The 21,899-nt window shown below is 43.4% G+C and overlaps 1 protein-coding gene across 2 annotated transcripts in view; it reads left to right on the top strand.

Moving 5' to 3' along the window:
* SORCS3 (sortilin related VPS10 domain containing receptor 3) overlaps window positions 1-21,899 on the top strand; it is a 420,882-nt gene that overhangs the window by 393,439 nt on the left and 5,544 nt on the right. For both annotated transcript variants that reach the window (XM_069979813.1, XM_069979814.1), the window contains exons 20-25: window positions 6,086-6,219; window positions 10,920-11,043; window positions 12,402-12,514; window positions 18,643-18,774; window positions 19,428-19,527; window positions 21,726-21,831. In XM_069979813.1, coding sequence (XP_069835914.1) covers window positions 6,086-6,219; window positions 10,920-11,043; window positions 12,402-12,514; window positions 18,643-18,774; window positions 19,428-19,527; window positions 21,726-21,831 — 709 coding nt within the window. The remainder of the gene's footprint in view (window positions 1-6,085; window positions 6,220-10,919; window positions 11,044-12,401; window positions 12,515-18,642; window positions 18,775-19,427; window positions 19,528-21,725; window positions 21,832-21,899) is intronic.

The following is a 21,899-nucleotide window of genomic DNA, read 5'->3' as shown; positions in this document are numbered from 1 at the left end:
GGGATCCTGCTCCCCTATATCTCTATAGCACACCCTCAGAAGGAGGAGACTGGCTTCTGTGATGTCTCCATACACTGTATATACACAGAAGAGGAGATCCTGCTCCCCTATATCTCTATAGCACACCCTCAGAAGTGGCAGACTAGCTGCTATGATGTCTTCATACACTGTATACACACAGAAGAGGAGATCCTGCTCCCCTATATCTCTATAGCACACCGTCAAAAGGAGGAGACTAGCTGCTATGATGTCTTCATACACTGTATACACAGAAGAGGTGCATCAGGAATTAATGCACTGTATCCAGCACTGTGTTGGAGGACCAGAGCAGCTGTTTTACATCTAACCTCTATAGTTTCTTACTGAGGGGTAAAAAGTTTCCTCTTTATTAGTTAGCTGCTCGGATTGCGGAATATGTTTCCCGCTCGTGGCCTTCATCATCCTGACTTTGCATCTCACATATTAAAGCGATTTGCGTGGCCTCAGGATTGCCCATATGGAGATCTCCGGAGCAGTTAATATACTGAGAGACAGGGTAACTAAGGCGTTTTATCACTTTAAGTTATCCCGGTGAAGGATGAAATGTGCCCTGAAACTTTATCACGGTAATAATTCCTCCACAAATCAATCATGTCCGCCTTTAACTACCTGTTATTAAAGCAGTTACTGTTCTTGGCGTCACCTTGGTCCATTAAATAACAAAGGGAGCTGTTAGCCGGAGATATCAAACTAATTTCCTCAGGCTTGTTACATTTTATTGGCTGAATCAAAGTTTACTGGCAAAATATCTCCCCTAACAAAGGTGTCTGGCCCCCGGGAGCATCTCCTGTGTACAAGTCACCTATAGATAGAGAACGCTGATCATTGAAGAGCTAACCGGAGAGATCTACAAATTGTAATGGTGGGAATTGCCCAAGGTCCTTCTTATTGTACATGTGACCAACATTAACATGACACTCCTCCCATTACACACCATGAGGAAGCAAACTTTAAACTGACACTTAAAGGAGTACTCTGGAGAAATCAGCTGGTGCTAGAAAGTTAGACAGATTTGTGAATTACTTCTATTTAAAAATCTCGTGTCTTCCAGTACTTTTCAGCTGATGTATGTCCTGCAGGAAGTGGCATATTCTCTCCAGTCTGACACAGTGCTCTCTGCCGCCACCTCTGCCAGGGTTTTCCGTTTTTTTTTTTCTTTTCCTTCTTTTCCTTCTTCTCCTTTCTCTTCTTTCTCTTTCTCCCAAATAGATGGTTAAAATTTTAGTATGGAATATTAGGGGGCTTTCTGATAGACTTAAAAGACTATCTGTGATGAATGTCCTAAAATTTTTTCTCCCCTGTATTGTAGGTTTGCTTGAAACCCATTTAGTAAAAGAGTCAATGAGTGTCCTTAGTAAAAACTGTTGGTCTAACCAATATCATTCGTTTTTTTTCTAACTACGCAAGAGGGGTGTCTGTTTTAGTGCATAAAAGTATAAAATGGAAATTATTTGATTGCAAGAATGATTTGGAAGGAAGATTTGTATTCTTACATTGCAAGGTAGAGAATATGATCTGTATTTTAGCTTTTGTTTACATTCCTCTCCCATTTAAGCCCAAGGTATTGGAAAAGTTATTTTATTATAGTAAGAATAAAGATCCCTGCCCCATCTTAGTAGTAGGGGACCTGAACATAATAATGGATGAACAGAAAGACAGGTTATGGTTAGCTGGTCTCAGGGGGGGCATTCGGAACTCTCCTTTGGGTTGCATCTTGATGAAAGAGTTAGGGTTAAGGGACTTATGGAGAGAAATAAACCCAGAACTAAGTACTTTTTCTTGTTGGAATAAAACTGCACGGACTATGTCCAGAATAGATATGGGATTGGTTAATGATACTATGGCACAGAAAGTAAGGAAGATAGAATACTTGCACAAATGTATCTCGGATCATGCACCGCTAGTAGTAGAGTTACAGAATAGTATAGTAAAAATGTCACGTAATATAAGAATTAAGCCACATTGGTTACATATAATAGAGGATACTAAAAAGTTAGAAAGGGAATTCGGGGAATTATGGGATATAAATTATAATACGGCTAAGGGGGGGGGGGGGTAGTATGGGACACAATTAAAGCTATAATGAGAGGGAAGTATTATGGGGTTATTTGCACGTTAAAAAAAAAATTTAGGGAAAAAGAAAGGGAATTAGTGGGCAAAATTAAAAAAGTAGAAGAAGAAATTAAAATTGCACCATCACTTCAGTTGGAGAATATGCTTAGGGAAAGGGAAGGAGAGTTAGAAAAGTATCTGGGAGATAAGGCTAAAAATAAGGCGGAGTTCATGAGGTCTAGATACCTTCTGGGGTCAGGGAAACCAAATAAAGGACTAATGGTGAAGTAATCAGAAGGATAAGAAAAACATAGAAGCAATAAGAACTGAATCAGGGAGGATTATTAATGATCCCGTGGAGGTGAATGGGGAATTTAAAAAATATTATGAAAAACTTTATACAACGGAAAGCAGCTACAACAGATAAAAAGTGGTAGACTTCCTGAGAGGAATAGATTTTCCTAAGATCAACACTCAGCAGAAAGATGTATTAGACGCCCCTCTTTCCCTGGATGAGCTGAAGGCCGCTTTGGCTTCCATAGCGGGCGACTCTGCACCAGGTAGAGATGGGCTACCTTATGAGTTATACAGGGTGCATAAGGAACTCTTGTTACCCTGCCTGCATAAGATATTAGTAGAGGCGGTGGAAGAGAAGGTGTTACCACCATCTATGGAAGAGGCCTCTATAATTTTGCTTCCTAAACCAGGAAAAGATCATTTAGAAGTTGAATCATATAGGCCAATTTCGCTGTTAAACAGTGATGCGAAACTTTTTTTCAAAGGTGTTGGCACTGAGATTAGGGAAAGTTATAGGTAGCATAATTCATGAAGATCAATGCGGGTTCATTCCTGGGCAAATGGCAAAGCACAACATCAGACGTCTCTTTGTAAACATGCAAATGGCAGGGAGTGAGGGCCCCCACTCCATCCTGTCTCTTGATGCAACTAAGGCATTTGACAGGATGGAGTGGGAGTACCTGTGGGAAGTGCTAAGATGTTTTGGGGTCGGAGAGAAATTTATAGGGATGGTGCAGTTGCTGTATAAAAACCCGAAAGCAACGGTAATGACGGGGGAGATCCATTCGGATATGTTTAGGCTCAGTAGGGGAACCAGGCAGGGATGTCCTCTCTCCCCTCTACTTTTCGCCCTTGGAGTAGAACCACTCGCAATTATGGTCAGGTCGGATCATCAGATAGAAGGGTTCAGGGCGAGGGGTGGAGGGGACAGGATATCCCTGTATGCAGATGATTTGTTGTTTTTTTTTAAAAAACCCTTTGGTGGCGGTCCCTAGAATTATAGAATTATTGGAGGAAATGGGGAAATTCTCAGGACTATCAATAAACTGGTCCAAGTCTATTCTAATGTCTTTGAGTAATAAACAGGAGGTGTCTTTTCCGGCCTTATCTAATGTAGAAGAGGGTGCAAGTTTTAGATACTTGGGAATACAGGTATCGAGAGAACTGGACCAGTTTAATGAAAAAAATATAGGGGTCACCATTGATATATTGGAGAAAAAGGTGAGATTATGGGGGAGACTGACGATTTCTAAAGCTGACAAAATAGTTTTAATTAAGACAGTCTTGTTACCGAAGCTCCTGTACGTGTTGGGTGCTACACCTACATGGGTGGAGAATAAATACTTTAATAGAATAAGGGTCTTGTTAAATGCATTAATATGGGGATGGAAAAGAGTGAGAACTAAACTGGAGAACTTGTGCAGCCCGATGACAAGAGGGGGTTTGGGGGTTCCAGACATGGAGAAGTACTATCTAGCCTCGCAACTATATTGGTTGGCCAAGTGGAAACAGGATAGATTTTTTGTGTACCTGAGCAACAGTATCGGTGATGGATCTTGGGATATTTTTTCAAATTCTGGAGTTTTGGGGAAAAAAATCTGGAGCAAATTGCCAATGGTGAAGACCCTAGTTAAAACGTGGGACTGGGTAAAAAAAAGTCTTAAACAATCAGGGAGTAATGGAATTTGCCCCATTATGGCTAAATGATGAGTTAGGAGAAATGGAGAAAGTGGGAGTAGTAAGAGTATTGGAGGAGGTGGGGGTGAAAACAGTTAGAGACATAATGGAGGGAAATAGTATAAAGAGTTGGGATACTTTAAAGGTAGAATATAAGTTAGAAGAAAGACATTGGTTCTCTTATGTTAGATGTAGGAGAGCCTTAGTAGCAAGTTTAAAAAATAGCAAGTTGAAAGTATATAGCCCAAGTCCAATTGTAAAATTAAGGAGTGGTTCGATTGGAAGGAAAGAGATCAAAGTTATATACTCGCTTCTTCCAACGGAACAACAGAGGGGGATTAAAAGTAAGGAAAAATGGGAATCAGCAATTGGGGAGATAGAGGAAGATAGATGGGAAAAAGTTTTGAGAAGCATTAAGGAGGTTTCAAGAGTTGGTAATTACAGAATCATCCAATTTAATATAATACATCAACTATATTATTCCCCAAGTTTCCTATGTAGAATAGGGAAATGGAAGGATAGCAAGTGTCCGAGATGTGGTAGTAGTGAGGCAGATTTTGTACATATGCTTTGGGCCTGTACTTCTCTACAGGAATACTGGGGTCAGGTACACAAAAAAATTGAGGGAAGGATCAAGGTGAAATTCGATCTGGACCCTCTTACTGCGATGCTTGGTGACACTACAAATATTAAAGAAAAAAAGAGTAAGAAGTTGGCACAGAGAATTTTTTTTATGCTAGATTAATTATAATCAGACAATGGATGGCTCCCGTGGCACCAAGTAGTGAGAAGTGGGAAAGTTGTTATGAAAAGTCGGAAGGAGAATGGGGGTAGATGGCTGGGCTGAAAAGGGTACACTGGCAGGCCGAGGGGGGGGGGGGGGAGGGAATTCGGAAAAAGGGGTTTATGGGGGTATATTGTATAGTAATATACTGTATATTTGTTTATGAAAAATGTTGTTAAGCTGTTAAAATGCTTTTTTATGGGGAAAAATAAATAAAGAAATTATATAATAAAAAAGCATCACTGCCATTAGTAAATGAAGAATTACCATGAGTCATGACTTACAAAAAGTAACCAAAAACCATTGTCCTGTGAAGCTTGTATGACTTGGATTTGCTCTTTCTGAGTGGATCATTCTCCTAGTTCTTTAGTCTCCTGGACTATATATGAATTTGAATGTTCTAACTTATAATTTATGTTCAATATCAGTGACATTGGGTTAGAAGCTACAATTACAAGTGTTCAAAGTTTTCAGTTTATTTTTAAGTTTATTTTGAACTAAAGTTTCATTGTTTTCTTCTAAGCTCGGAGTTCATGTCTCTTGTTGGATACCTGCTGGTTCAGTGTCTGTACAGACCACACATTTTATTCAGTGGGATTAGCTTTTATATAGGGTTGTATCTAAAAAAACCTCAATGTAAATGTAGATATAGAATGAAAGCGTATCTACTAGATATACATCTCTGAGTGCAGCAAGATCCTGTGAAATTATGCATCACCATTTACATCAATGTATTATCTTGTAAGGGCCAGTTCACACTGAAGAATCAGCACTGATTCCATTACAGAATATTGCGTCTGAAAATTTAGTGCATAATTCCATTGAGTTCAATAGATTCCACGTGGAACGCTCGCTGAAATTTGATGCAAAGTTGGAAAATATCAATTAAGTTGATTAAATGATTTTGCACCAGAGGTGATTCCGGGTAGAACACTTTGCCCGCAGATTTGTGCGGAATTCCATGAGAACACTTACTGCCCGGAACACTTTCTTTACTGATTCAGCGCTGATTCCTTATTGTGAACTGGCCCTAATACAGGAGAGGATAGGTCCTCCAGGGTAAGAGACACTCTGTATAATCACTCCTCACTCTGACCAAGAGGTGAGGATCCAGAATAAATGATTCTGCTTTGTCTTTTAGGCAAACCCTTCAAGGCTCATGTAGCACTCACTTATGCTATCCATATTCGGTGACTATACTTACCAATAACAGTCCATTCCTTCTTCCACCATCAGGTCCTATCGAGCATGTCCACCTGAGAGTGCCCTTCGTTGCCATTCGGAATAAGGAAGTGAACATCAGCGCCGTGGTTTGGCCGTCTCACCCCGGAACACTCACTTATTTTTGGTGGGTCGGGAACAATACCAAGGTACGATGAACCAGTGTATAGGAACGTCTAGTGTTGGCGTCTCCACCATAGAGAATTGTGTTAATATTGGAATTATCGGCTCAATAACCTTCAGACACGCTCGATTTACCGCGGTGACAACGCTCGCCCGGGACGTATGGGAGGGATGGGAAGAGATGAAGACGTAATTCAGTCCTGGTGACAAGAATGTGACGGCTGGATGTAGCTTTTAAGACGGGTCCAAGGATTAATGAAGCCCGCCCGGCCGGCTTTAATGAGTCTGTCACATGATCTACAACATAGGTTATCCTCCTTATAAATCCCATCACCCGCCTCATTTGTTAAGTCGTAAATTATTCAAGGATTTTCTTTATCTCCTTGACTTGATTAAAGAGGCAATCGTTCATTTCTATTAGAGATGGAATCCGTCTTTTTTATGGTTATGGGAAGGCTTTTCGTCAGTCAGGGTGAAGGTACATAGAGGAGGAACTCTCCGAGTTTAATGACTCAGGACGTTTTATGATGATATCGACGTCCTGGGAGAAGATTCTGGGATTGACATCAGGGCAGATCCTTCTTAATGGGTTGGCAGATTGTTTCGCTGGTTCATTGCTAGAGGTTTAGGGAAAGCCAAAAATGTTGCCAACCTATCGAAAACTATGGGATGTCTTCATAGCTATGGACATAATAGGCATTCCTTAAAGGTGCATTACTTAAAGGGGTATTCTTATCGTACAGAGGTATCCCCTACAACTAGCTGATTGTGGAGGGTCACACTGCCGGGATCTCCCACTCGTTCTCTATGGGAGTTAGTACCTTCCATAGAGGATGAATAGAGTGATGGTGCGGAGCTTCATTATAACAGGACAATGGGTTGCCTTTTCTCATAATCGTTGGGTAGGTGGGCGTAAGTGGTCAGATTTCCTCTCCCCGCAATTAACTAGTTACTCCCTATCCAAAGCATAGGGGATAACTTTGTCAGGTGGGAATACCCCTTTAATGGGCTTGTTGCCCCCCCCCCAAAAAAAAAAGAAAAATATTCAAATCAACTGGTGCTTGAAAGTGCAAGAGATGTGTAATTTGTTTCTATAAATAAAAAAAAATCTCCAGTCTTCCAGTACTTATCAGCGTCTGTATGTCCTGCAGGTGTATTCTTTCCAGGCTGTGTTCACAGGAACAGGATCCGTAGCAGATTTGATGCTGTGTTTAGTTATTTATTTACAGTACATTGTACATTAACGCTCCCCCAGTCTGGAGAGTATGAGAGGGTTTCTATGGGGATTTGCTGCTGCTCTGGACAGTTCCTAACATAGATAGAGGTGGCAGCAGAGAGCACTGTGTCAGACTGAAAAGAATAGACCACTTCTTGCAGGACTTACAGCAGCTGATAAGTACTGGAAGGCTGGAGATTTTTTTTTAATAGAAGTGAATTACAAATCTCTGACAAATCTTTTTTGTGAACTACCCCTTTAAGGTATTAGACCGAACATGATCAGCACAACATGAAAAATGTGTATGTTCCAGCTTGGCCTTATTACTTATTTTAAATGATGCGCACTGAGGCTTAAAAGGGGTTAACCAGAACAGGAAATGCATTCTAATAGGGTCCCCATTATCATGAAAGGGGGTCCCAGATTATGAAATGGGGGGGTCCAACCGCTGGGCCAGATAGTTACTGGTTAGATGGGAATACCCCATTAAATTGGTTTTTCCACCACCAACATCCTACAGATAGGTGGCAGGACTCCTGCTAATCACGTATATAGGGGTCCTCTGTTCCCTGTTTGATGGGGGCAGCAGTTACACATATACGCATCTACCTATTGAAAGTAGGGAAGCAAAATACAGCATTCTGCCACCTCCATTCATTCCATAGGTTTAATGGAGTGACAGCAAACATATCTGACCATCACCCATTAAACAGGGGACACAGAACCCCCATTATTGTGATCGGCCAAATGTTGAGCACCCAGTGATCAGATATTCATCTCCTTTAAAAAAAACAAAAACAAACTTTATTGTGCGTTCACACCTACAGGATCCGCAGCAGATCCGCAGCAGATTTGATGGTGCAGATTTGATGCTGTGTTCAGTTAATTAAATGAAATCTGCTGCGGATCCGGTAAGTGTGAACGTACCCTTAAATGGTTTCTTAAAGGAGTTTTTTTTTTTTCCATAAAGATGACCTCTCATCATGCGTAAGTAGGTTATAGGAACATTAGTGAGGGGTCCTTCCCCTTCTATGGGCCAGAACAAAGAGCTGACCTATAAGAACGTCTATGGACGTTCATTTATCTTAATGGCCGTCCATGGCCGATGATGGCTTCTCCCAGTTAGTTCCCTGCCTGGAGACATCGAAAGCCAAACACTTTGGCATCAGCTGTATGAGAAGAAAAGTTGGTCTTGAGATGTATTTGCATCTGTAACATTATAACTCCTGACTGTCGGTCTCCCGAGCTGGCGGCGTATATTATATAAGGCAGCCCCTCCATATAATGTATAATGCCGCGTGAAGAGCAAGTCAGTCTTACTCTGTATAAAATGACAAGAAAATGGTTAAACCCCGGCTGGGTGGGAGGTGGAGGGAGGGGGGGGGAGGCTTCAGGATTTCTTGAAAAGGAAGGTAATTACCCTGAAAGAATAAAACATAAAGGCAGAGGAACATAATTTAGAAGTTTCCCTTTGAAGTGGTGCAAAGCCGCAGCTAATAATTATGAAGCCGAACAAGAGAAACGAGAGATACTGCCGACTAAATGTGCGGGGAGAAAAGGCTTTCTATATTAGTGGAGCCCTTCTGCAGGTTATGATAATGGGAGTTGTTGTTTGCCTAATTTAACCTTCAGCTTTGATCTTTATGTAGCGGAAGCCGCCATGTAGGGTTCCATGCAGGGGCTCGACTTGCCTATCTGCTGCCTGAGGCGGAAAGGAAAAATGGAGTCCGTCCCCTCAAACACTTATATTCATAGCCGTAACTGCAACAGCTATGTACCAACATCCCTGGGCCCTGATCTGTGTGCAGGATGGAAGGGCTGGAGGTTACATTGTGACCCCCTGCAGCATTAGAGCACAGCCTGAGGCAAGAGGCTCAGCTCACCTCATGGGTGCTGCACCCCCTGGTTCAGTGTTGATGTGGCAGTGCAATCGGGCAGTGATATCCAAACCATGGCTCTCTAGCTCTATAATTCCCACAATGATATCAGCTACATTTTGGCAACATCCGTGGGGTCACAGGTAGGGGGACACTGCTTTAGGGGAAACAAAGCTTACAGTCATATGTGGGCTGTGGGCTCTTAAACCTTTCTACATGTGGTATGTGGGGAAGAAACTTTTAGCACTGCCAGTGACCAGGGGCCACATCCTATATGATGATGATGATGATGATGATTATTATTATTATTATTATTATTATTATTATTATTATTATTCAGACTAAGACTACATTCACACACAGTCAGTATTTTAGGCTGGTTTAGATACTATTGATTAAACTCTAGGAGACAATAGTTAGTAATTACCATTTACACTTTAAAGGGAATGTGTCATCAGGAAATTACTTATTGTTTAAATAATGAATTTATGTTAAACATACTTTTAAAGAATTTTTGGTGGAATTTGTTCTAATTTTTCGTTTTTCTCTCTATATTATAAAATAATCCTGAGATCTTGCAGTTTTCATTCTCACCACTGGGGCTAAAACTAATAGCCCTATTTCACAGAACGATTATCGTTCATAGACTCGCTCCAACGACCACTCGTTAACGAGCACTTAACGATTTTTTTAGGCGAACGATAACACATAATACGTGTGGGAACGTGAACGATATCTGTAGTGTAACAATTTTTTTGCGGTCGTTACATCGTTACATGGTCGTTTAAAACGTGGGGAAATGTAGGTAGACATTTCAAGAACGACTGAAAGATTTTTTATTCAACGAAAAGATTAGCGAATTATTGTTAAAAGACCAACGATTTTTTTTCGACATGTTGAAAAAAAATAGTGAACGACTCAACGGCGATTTTGCTGTTGTCGTTCGCTCGTTTACAGCTATTCCACAGAACAAATATCGGTAACGAGCGGTCGTTTGAACCATTTTATGAACGATAATCGTTCAAAGAAGTTCCGTGGAATAGGGCCTTAAGCTGAGACTTCCTGTTGTGTCTGTGGTGATAAGAGGAGGCTGCTGTAAAGTGATCTGTACAGCATTGCAGCGTCATGTGACACCTGTAGATAGAGGACAGTAGCAGTTCCCTGTGAAATGACCTCTTCATAGGTCAAAGAGTGCGCTCAGTAATGTCTCACATTCATCTCAAGGAGACAGAGTCTGTCTATTGTCATCCATGTCCATGAGTCTTACTGTAAAGCATGTCAGCAAATGCTTTTAAGAACAGCCTAGGCATTATGGCCGCCCCCATAACAATACTGAAAAAGTGAAATAAAAAAAATGTCAATCACTAAATAGAAACAGATTACAATAAAATAACAAGTTTTAGTATCTCACTCTAATCAGTAAAAGAACACATTTCCTTTAAAGTAAGTGCAAAGAGAAAACTTTATGAAAAAATTATGAGAATGAAAATAAAAACCGAAACACTGAGTGTGCACACCGCCTTAGTGACATGGTCGCCATATACTGAAAGGTTAATTTCAGCAGAGTGGACATGCAGCCAGTGATGAGACAAGCCCATAATGCATCAGGTTTTTCTCCCTTCCGTCTCTCCAGCCTCTCATCACCCTGGACAGCAGCATCTCCCTGACCTTCCATGCGGAAGGTATCAATGCCATCACCGTGCAGGTGTCTTCTGGTAACACCCTCATTCAGGACACCAAAGAAGTTGCAGTACACGGTGAGTGATTTCTATGTTATCCAGTTGATGCCTATAAAGTTAGTGTCAGATCACCACTATCAGCACCCTAATACTTCTGAATCCTAATAGTGATATGTAAGCAATGTATAGTCCCCAACAGCCCCTGCCACAGATCGAGCTATGTTCACACTGCGCCCAGTACATCCATTTGAATACACTGAGAAATTCTCCCACAGTGCCATCGATTTTGTTTCTTGTACAAGTGAATGAGTATGAGCTGCAGTACCAGGCACAGCCTGACTGAAAGAGGTGGCACTGTTTCTACTAGACAGCAAGGGGGAAGCAGCTCCATATATCTGATAGGATGGAGGTGGAGACTCCCACCACTCAGGTATTGATAAAAAGTATACTTACCACTCTTTTATCCTCTGTCTGTCTTCACTATTGTGGCTGATTGGCTGAGTGGTGATAGTGAAGACAGATAGAAGACCGGAGAGGTAAGTATACTTTCCCTGCTCCCCCCCTTTCGCATGTGTTTAAAGTGGTGATCTTTCCTTACGGATCAGGGACAAGATCCTTTGCTAATCCGGAAAGGTCGGACACAGATGACAATGCATCACCTGATTGCATCTCTGTTATGGAGACCCAACCTTTCCAGATTAGCAGAGGATCTCGGAAGGGTCATTTGTGATAGGTACACTTTAAGGCTATGTTCACACAGCATACCCTTTATGACAAGAACGGCCATTGTTTTCATAGTAAAATGGGTTGCATTGAAATCAGTGCAAACAACGGCCCTTGTTTCACACAATATATTAAACAACGGCCGTTGTTTGATACAGCTGTTGATAAAACGAGCATGTCAATAATTTCCGGCCGTTGTGCATTGATTTCAAGCTAATTTTCACTGCAGGCAATGGCTGTTGTCTGCGCATTGTGTGAACATAGCCTAAGCCCATGTTCCCACATAGTATTTTTGCTCAGTATGTTTCAACCAAAACCAGGTTGAAAACCAGCGTGAAAACAGAGAAAGACAAAAACTCTTCTTTCCCACTCCTTCCTTCAGAAGCCGAATATGACGGTGAGCCGGCCATCTGTTCTGTAGGGAACATCAGTAGACAAATTCTCGGTGCACAATGTCATTATCCAATTGGTGACAATGTTAATTTAAAAAGCCATTAAGAGTGTGTAAGCGGCCGGCTGGCCAGGAGCGACCTGACGGCAGCGAGCGGCTAATGAATATCTACTTTAATAAGCAGAAACGTTTAAGCCGCCCTTCGCCTCACGTGAAGCCATTGCTATAACATGTCGAAATTTTCAACGCCGAACGGCAAAAAAAAAAGAAAGCCGATGCACGGGGAATTGACACAAAGCGTCTTTTAATGGTTGTGTTTCAGAGTATTTCCAGTCGCAGCTGTTGTCATTCTCTCCGAACCTGGATTATAACAATCCCGACATCCCCGAGTGGAGACAAGACATAAGCAAGCTCATTAAGAGGGCTCTGATACAGGTACGTAATAATGGTGGCGGCCGCGGTCTGTGCGAGAGATACGCTGTACGCTGCAGGGCATGGAAGATGAGAAAGAAGCCAGCAAAGTGGGGAAATACACTGCTGTATTGTCATATGAGGAATGATCAAAGAGCGCAGATCCCTGGCATTAACAAAGCCGCCGTATTGTCCTCTATACCGCCAACAATATCGGCTGGTACTCCACAGTGTCGCGGTGAAGGGATAACATAATGAAGGTGTAGCAGAGCTGAACTTTTCTAAGGCTGCAGGGAAGGGATTGTCATTACGTGTATGACTCCCAAGTTAAACCCGATTCAGTATCACAACAATTGTTGCAGTCGTGAAGAGTACAATGATAAAGTGATAGTATAATCGTTTATGGGACAGGAATATGGCTCACGGTTTCCAGATGTATGTGGATCGGTGCGTCTCTCCGTCAACCACTAGAGATGAGCATAATTGGAGCATGCTTAAATGCGGAATTTGATTAGCAGTGGCTAAAGAAGTTGGATGTAGCCCAAGTAAGTTCGGGAAAACAAGAATACAACCATAGGCCATAGACTGTATCCATGTTTTTCTGGACTCCTTAGGGCGGCATCCAACCTCTTCAGCCACCAGGATTAGATTAGATTAGTATTAGATGCCGCACAATCAGACTCGAGCTGCTCCTGCTGCGCTCATCTCTACGTGACACCATAAAGCAGTGATCTCCAGTTATTACCTAATAACCAGCATGTCCTAACACTCTGGAACTCAAAGCATGCTGGGAGATGTAGTGTGCAACTGGAAAGCAAACTGCATCTCGGGTCATATTGTCCCCCATTTAGTATGTTTACTCAGATTCCATTCCCATACCCTATCATTTCCGCCTGCTTGGTGCTAATACCTGTCCTGTTTATCATGTACCATTCATAAGCCAGACATAGGCACATAGTTTTGTCCTTTGCGCTGTTTAATAGAAATGATTGGGTTAGGGTGAGAGGTGCAGGGTGAGAGAGAGTGTGCAGGGTGAGAGAGAGTATGCAGGGTGAGAGAGAGTGTGCAGGGTGAGAGAGAGTATGCAGGGTGAGAGAGAGTGTGCAGGGTGAGAGAGAGTATGCAGGGTGAGAGAGAGTGTGCAGGGTGAGAGAGAGTATGCAGGGTGAGAGAGAGTATGCAGGGTGAGAGAGAGTGTGCAGGGTGAGAGAGAGTATGCAGGGTGAGAGAGAGTATGCAGGGAGAGAGAGAGAGTATGCAGGGTGAGAGAAAGTATGCAGGGAGAGAGAGAGTATGCGGGGAGAGAGAGGAACAGTATGCAGGGTGAGAGAGAGAGTATGCAGGGTGAGAGAGAGTATGCAGGGTGAGAGAGAGTGTGCAGGGTGAGAGAGAGTATGCAGGGTGAGAGAGAGAGTATGCAGGGAGAGAGAGTATGCGGGGAGAGAGAGAAACAGTATGCAGGGTGAGAGAGAGAGTATGCAGGGTGAGAGAGAGAGTATGCAGGGTGAGAGAGAGTATTCAGGGTGCGAGAGAGAGTATGCAGGGTGTGAGAGAGTATTCAGGGTGTGAGAGAGAGAGAGTATGCAGGGTGAGAGAGAGAGTATGCAGGGTGAGAGAGAGAGTATGCAGGGTGAGAGAGAGAATATGCAGGGTGAGAGAGAGAGTATGCAGGGTGTGAGAGAGACAGAGTATGCAGGGTGAGAGAGAGATTATGCAGGGTGAGAGAGAGAGTATGCAGGGTGAGAGAGAGAATATGCAGGGTGCGAGAGAGAGAGAGTATGCAGGGTGAGAGAGAGATTATGCACGGTGAGAGAGTATGCAGGGTGAGAGAGAGAATATGCAGGGTGAGAGAGAGAGTATGTACGGTGAGAGAGTATGCAGGGTGAGAGAGAATATGCAGGGTGCGAGAGAGAGTATGCAGGGTGAGAGAGAATATGCAGGGTGCGAGAGAGAGTATGCAGGGTGAGAGAGAGAGAGTATGCAGGGTGCGAGAGAGAGAGTATGCAGGGTGAGAGAGAGAGAGAGTATGCAGGGTGCGAGAGAGAGAGAATGCAGGGTGAGAGAAAGTGTGCAGGGTGAGAGAGAGAGTATGCAGGGTAAGAGAGAGTATGCGTGGAGAGAGAGAGAAAGAGTATGCAGGGTGAGAGAGAGAGTATGCAGGGTGTGTGAGAGAGAGAGTATTCAGGGTGCGAGAGAGAGTATGCAGGGTGTGAGAGAGTATTCAGGGTGTGAGAAAGTATGCAGGGTAAGAGAGAGAGTATGCAGGGTAAGAGAGAGAGTATGCAGGGTGAGAGAGATTATGCACGGTGAGAAAGTATTCAGGATGCGAGAGAGAGTATTCAGGGTGCGAGAGAGAGTATGCAGGGTAAGAGAGAGAGTATGCAGGGTGAGAGAGATTATGCAGGGTGAGAGAGAGTATGCAGGGTGAGAGAGAGTATGCAGGGTGAGAGAGAGTATACAGGGTGCAAGAGAGAGAGGGTAGAGAGTGAGTATGCAGGGTGAGAGAGAGATTATGCACGGTGAGAGAGTATGCCGGGTGAGAGAGAGTATGCAGGGTTAGGCTGGGGGGGCAGGGGGAGCAGTAAGGGGGGGGGCAGGAGAGCAGCTGAGGATGCGGGGGGGAAGACGGATCGGCCGGGGGCAGCCGGAGGGCAGGGGGAGCAGGGGCAGGATGGGCAGGCTAGTACCTCTCCCCCCCCCCCATGTCGGGGCCGGGGTGAGCTTCCGGCACACACAGCCTGACAGAGTCCGGAACCTCACAGCTGCAGCCCCACGGTCCCGGACTTCTTCCCTGCTCAGCGGTGCTCACATGATGTGACGTCATCGCCGAGCAGGAGAGAAGATCGGGCATCGCGGGGCTGCAGCTGTGAGCTTCCGGCCTTTGTCAGGCTGAGTGTGCCGGAAGCTCACCCCGGCCCTCGGACCCCGGCAATCAAAGACCCCCCGGCGCGGACTAGGCACCCGTGGGCCGGTGCCTATGGCGGGAGAGAGAGTTTAAAAAAAAAAGTGTTCCCTGCGGGTGCCGCCCCCCGCAGGGCGCTGCCCTAGGCACCGGACCACGGATGCCTAGTGGCAAATACGGCCCTGCCCGCAGGCACTCTCCATCTCTCCCTTCTTCCACGTCATGACCCAGCTGATGGATTCCCTGCTCAGCCAGTCAGTGACTGGGGTGGGACACCGCTGCAATCACTGATTGGCTGATGGGGCATCCATCAGTCGGGTCTGGCATTTCCCCCCGAGCCCTCTGGCGGTGGTCCTGAACCTTCTGGCACTGCGACGCACAGGCACAGGGAGAGGTAAGCAGTTGTTCCTCATGATGATCCCCCCTGTCCCTACCGGTTAAAAAAACAAAACGGACTTCTGGTTTAAAAGGGTTCTCCAGTGAAAATCTTTTTCTTTCAAACCAACTGGGTTCAGAAGGTTATATAGATTTGTAATTTACTTCTATTAAAAAATCTCAAGTCTTCCCCTACTTATTAGCTGCTGTATGTCCTGCAGGAAATATTATTTTATTTTCAGTCTGACACAGTGCTCTCTGCTGACATCTCTGGCCGAGACAGGATCTGTCCAGAGTAGGAGAGGTTTTCAATAGGAATTCCCATATGGTTTTAATGTTTTGGCTCATTCATGTAGAGATACCATTCCTTAGCTCATTCTGTAAGATCATGGTGATTATTACGCTCTGTTTCCTCCATGATAGAATTTATGTCCGTTTTACGCTTCTCCTATAGCTCCTATTTGCCGTCCTCCATGCCGGCTGCTTGTGGGATGTGACTCATCACCGCTCATTTATTTCTTCCTTCACTGGAACATGATTAACTGTGATTGACTCTGCTTATAATATGGATGTCAGGCCTAATGTAATAAGACGTCCCCGTGTAACTAGCAATTCATTACCGTCCGTTCACTGGACTCCTATAGTGTAAGTGGGTGAGAGTGCCTGGACAGCTTCTTGTGGAGGCCTCACCCCGAGACATAAGACGTCTGGAATCAATATCAACCATATCTTGCTCTCCGTCTCCTTGTTCTGTTATTCTACACTTTAATATACAGCAAGCGAACCGCGCCAATCCTGTCCTGCCGGCCGGGAGATCCTACAAGATACACGGAGCCAATAAAACGATGAGCAAGATAAGCAAAAATCACCCGAATAAGGAGACCAGCTTATCTCTCGCTTATACTTTATATTTTCTTCTTTTATTTTTCTCCGACTGCGAATTTATAGTTTAGATTTATTTCTTTGTTTTTTTTTATTAGTCGCAATAAATGAGCAGATTGCTAAAACTTTATATTAATGCACTTTTTATGTAATTTATTTCTATTTATGTCATTAATGTTTTATTAGCGGCTAGCTTATCTAAAAGTCAATGGCCAACACTTTATGTTTTAGGTTTTTACTTTGTTTTAGCATTTTTTTTTTACTGCTGTAAATATAATAATAATTTTGCATATGGTAATGAAGTTAGATTTCATTTTAAATGTAAATCGAACATTTTTTTAGCGGAGAAAGTTTACTCTAAGGGAAACAATTATGAAGACCGGCGTACAAGTACGCCGGGCCCTTAAAGGGGTTGTTCACTTCAATTATTTTTCTTTCAAATCAGCTGGTGCCAGAAGGTTATATAGATTTCTAATTTACTTCCATCAAAAATCTCCTGTCTTCCAGTGCTTATCAGCCGCTGTATGTCCTGTATGTTATGCTTTCTGCTGCCACCTCTGTCCATGTCAGGAACTGTCTAGAGCCAGAGAGGCTTGCTACTGATCTGGACAGAGGGGGCAGCTGAGAGCACTGTGTAAGACTGGAGAGAATACACCACTTCCTGCAGGACATACAGAAACTTATAAGTACTGGAAGACTTAAGTTGTTGTTGTTTTTTTTTTTTTTTTGTATAAATAAATTACAAATCTCTGGGACTTTATGGCACCAGTTGATTTGAAAGAAAGAGAAAATGTGAAAAACCCCTTTAAAGAATGTCCCCTTTTTCCCTATCATATGCCTCTACACCTGCTCCCAGGCGTAAATCATGATAAATCAGGCATGGGGGGAAGCCACGCCTCCTCCATCCCACCCCCACCCACACCCGTCTGCCCATAAGGTGAATGGGGATACGGCTGGTATATGTCAGGAAGAAGGGGCAAATCTACACCCCTTCTTCCTGGTGTACGCCCAGGTCGCCCTAATTTGTTGTATGTGATTGATTCAGACTGCCCATGTAAGTTTATGGGACTCTCTCGGTCAAAGGCACAGAGTGCGGGGAGAAGAGTCCTTAGCCGCACACTTATCCCCCTGCTAATTCTATTAAACACTGCACTCCTAACTATTCCAAACATTTGAGTTATATTTACATGTCAAATGTTTTTTTTAAGTGACAGCTTCACTTTAAGTTGCTTTCTTATGAGCATAAACGCTTATGTATCTTTTCATCCAAGAGAGCTAGAAGACCAGCCTTAAGGCCCTATTCCACAGAATGATTATCGTCCGTATTCGCCCAATATCGTCTGTTACGGACGATAATCGTCCTGTGGAATAGAAGGCAATGATCAGCCGACATCGTTCATGGCGGCTGATTGTTGCGTCGTTTGTCTTTCAAACATGTTGAAAGACAAACGACTAGGATAGCAGCGATCTGCTGTCGTCGTTCCGTGGAATAGGAGGCAGCAGACCGTCGCTATCCCTATGGGCTGCCCTGACGATCTAGCGATCCCCCGGGTAGCCCGCACCTCCCCGCGGCCCCTCCCGCACTCTAATAGCACTCATTTGCTCCTCTCGTCGGCCCGTGGAATAGGAGGCAGACCGCCGCTATCCCTATGGGCTGCCCTGACGATCTAGCGATCACCCGGGTAGCCCGCACCTCCCCGCGGCCCCTCCCGCACTCTAATAGCACTCATTTGCTCCTCTCGTCGGCCCGTGGAATAGGAGGCAGACCGCCGCTATCCCTATGGGCTGCCCTGACGATCTAGCGATCACCCGGGTAGCCCGCACCTCCCCGCGGCCCCTCCCGCACTCTAATAGCACTCATTTGCTCCTCTCGTCGGCCGGTGGAATAGGGCCTTTACAGATGACAGGATCGGCCTCAATTGTGTGCACGCTTATGTATTCTTGTGTTGGTTTGTGAAGTCACGTGTATACATTTATATATGACTCCTTCCAGGTAACCAGTATTCCCGAGGAGCACATTCTCGTAGCCATGTTCCCCGGTCTACCAACCTCAGCCGAACTTTTTATTTTACCACCAAAAAATGTTAGTGAAAGAAGAAAAGGAAACAAAGCGGACCTGGAGCATGTGAGTAAAAATGACGAACGTTACTGTGTATGGTTCCCTATACTGCTATACGATTTACTACTCACTTGTGTTAACTTTGGGTTATTGAGCTTAGAATAAAGACTTCTTAGGGATGACCTGATCCCAATCGATCCCAAAGTATGTGATCCTACTAGTGATCACTATACCCAATACAAGGCGGTAACCTCTACCAGGAAAGAACATTTCACCATCATCATGTAGATTCTTTACTGTAAGAGCAGTGAGACCATAGAGCAGTGATTTAGTGACCAAGTTTAAGAGGAGTCCACGTAGGCCTATAACCATGACAAGGGGACATCCTCTAGATTAGTGAAGGTTCTGCAAGTATCACAGACAAGGATTCTTTACTGTAAGAGCAATGAAAACGATTAATTTTTGTTGCCACACGATGTTGTGTTGACTGATTCATTTAAGTTTGTAAAAGACATAGATGCCTTTTTTCTAGTAAATTGTTGTAGTGGGACGTCCTATTGGGAGGAGGGTTTGGGGCAATGACAACGTTCTGTTTATGATGTTCAAAATAGTGAATTTTTTGCATCCAAAACATTAGCTTTTGTGCCCATTTGAATGTATCCTTATAGTTATCTATTCTATTGTGTCGTAATAATTATGATTATGTCCTTTTTTTGCAGATTGTAGAGTCGCTCTTTAGCGCCCTCAACCAGAATCTAATAATGTTTGAGCTTAAACCAGGAGTCCAGATATTTGTATATGTTACCCAGCTTACTTTAGGTAAGTCAAAGATAAAGATTTCCAGAATCGATACTATTTTTTTAAAACTCTTTTGAATCCTAGCAAATAGACTTTGTGTGGTGTTTTTCAGGCCTCCAAAAAACGCCAGAAAAACTGCCAATCCGTTTTGTCCACGCATTTACATTTTTTCTTCCCTTTTTGACTTTATGTGTGTACGTTTAGGCATTTTTGTTTACTGAACTTTTTTTTCCTCTGCCATCACATGACTTAGCTGCTGGACCACAAAAGGTGACAAAAACGCCAGAAAAAAAAACACCATAGCACAACAATGGTGTTTTTCAGACAACCAAAACAATCCCATTAAAGTCTATGGGAGAAAAAACACCACAGTTTGCAAAAAAAAAACCTCCATACCCTAAGCCTGTTGCATTATGGAAAAACTTCCGCAGAGCCTCAAAAACACCAGATAGGAGAGAAAAACGCCACCTCCAATAAAAAAAACATAGGGGGGATTTATCAAACTGGTGTAAAGTAGAATTGGCTCAGTTGCCCCTAGCAACCAATCAGATTCCACCTTTCATTTTTTAAAGAATCTGTGAGGAATAAAAGGTGGAATCTGGTGGCAATGGAGCCAGTTCTATTACACCAGTTTGATAAATCTCCCCCCATGTGTGTAAGGCCGATCATGAACTTCCATTGACATTTTTTTTTTTTTATTGGCATTCCAAGATTTTAAAACAATGCCTGTCACCCCGGCTGCCGGGGTGACGCCCGCCAGACCCCCCGGTAGAGCCCCTTATACTTATCCCCCTCTCAAAGTCCTGGTCCCAGACCCCCGTCTTGCCGCCGAGAAATCCCTGTCAGAAGCGGTGCGCTCGCTCACCAGAGATGAGTCCGACGTCCATAGAGAATGACTGCTCCAGTCATTCTCTATGGGTGTCGGACTCATCTGTGGTGAGCACGCGCACTGCTTCCGATGGAGATTTCTCGGCGGCGGGACGGGGTCCGGGACTTTGAGAGGGGGATAAGTATAACGGGCTCCACTGGGGGGGTAAGTCCGCACATCTTTTTGCTTTTTACCTTAACAAAAAAAACCCAAAAAACTGGAAATGAACTGCAAGAAGAAGTAGTGAATGGGGCTTAATATAATGTTCATGTTACCGTTAACGTAGTAATAGACATTTTTTCCCCTTTTTTTCACCTATCCTCTGTTATATATGTCATCATTTTCATTGCATGTAAAGAACTTTTCCAGCTTTGTAAAGCTCATGGCTTACCCTCAAGTCAACCCCTTCAGTGTATGTCAGTGCTTGTACCAACATTACCGTACTTCTAGTTGTGGCCATGGAAGGTATTGCAGCGTTGCTTCATTTAGTTGAATAGGACCCTGCAACATTGCTACTAAAAGTAATATGAAAAAGAGCAACACAAACCCAAGCCCCTCCGATCGGCTGATCAGTGGGGGTGCCAATCTAATATGGATGGCCTCTGCTGAGGATACTCCACCAATTTTACAAAAGATCTTTTGATTTTCTTTTTCCTCTTTTTTTTTTTTTTTTACACGCTAAACCTAGTTAGCAAAGTCTTTATCTGCAAGACTTTAATAATAGATTTCTTTTTCTAATTTCATCACTTCCCTTTTTTTATTTTATTTTTTTGTTCTGTTTTTAAGGTTGTAAAAGTTTTCTCAGTGTTTCCGTTTCATTGTCAGCTTCAGGCAGGCGGTGACCTTCAGCTGACTTTCCCCATCAGCCTTCGACTACTGCTGTGTTTTTCTTTTTTCTTTGCCGTGTGAAATATGTTGCCAAAGAAACTATCGGAAAGAAGAGATTGAGGAGAGCGTCTTCTGTTTTATCACTTTGCTCACCTCATACCTGCACCTTCCTCCTGCACCCTTGTCCCTCCCCTACCAGATGTCACCTATAAGAGAAGGAGTCTTTACTTTCTATGGTTAAAGTGAATTTCAACAATTCTTTTAAATCTTGCAGGGTTCTTGTTTCCTAATCTGCATTTACAGCGGCCAAAACACAGTTTTTATGGTGCAGGATTTTTATTCAAATAACATATGTTATGCCCCACCCCCAAGGAGCTAACTCCTTCAAAAATTCATAGAACTATCCAATGCAATGTACATTAGAGCTTTACCTGTTGTATTGCCCCCAGACCCTTGTATTTGTTTGTGTTCTGAAGAACAATATGAAGACAATGAGTCAGACATGTTTTTGTTTCTCTCTTAGCTCCCTTGGTGGATAACAGCGCCAGTCACAGCAGCTCCGCTATGTTAATGCTTCTTTCTGTTGTTTTTGTGGGTTTGGCTGTTTTTTTAATCTACAAGTTTAAAAGGTAAGAAACTAATGGACGTAAATGCTCCATAAAATAAAATTATATATATATAATTTGTACCATTCGTC

This window comes from Dendropsophus ebraccatus, chromosome 8 (genome assembly GCF_027789765.1).
Source record: "Dendropsophus ebraccatus isolate aDenEbr1 chromosome 8, aDenEbr1.pat, whole genome shotgun sequence".
Classification (NCBI taxonomy): Eukaryota; Metazoa; Chordata; class Amphibia; order Anura; family Hylidae; genus Dendropsophus; species Dendropsophus ebraccatus.
This window is presented reverse-complemented; position numbering and strand designations above follow the sequence as displayed.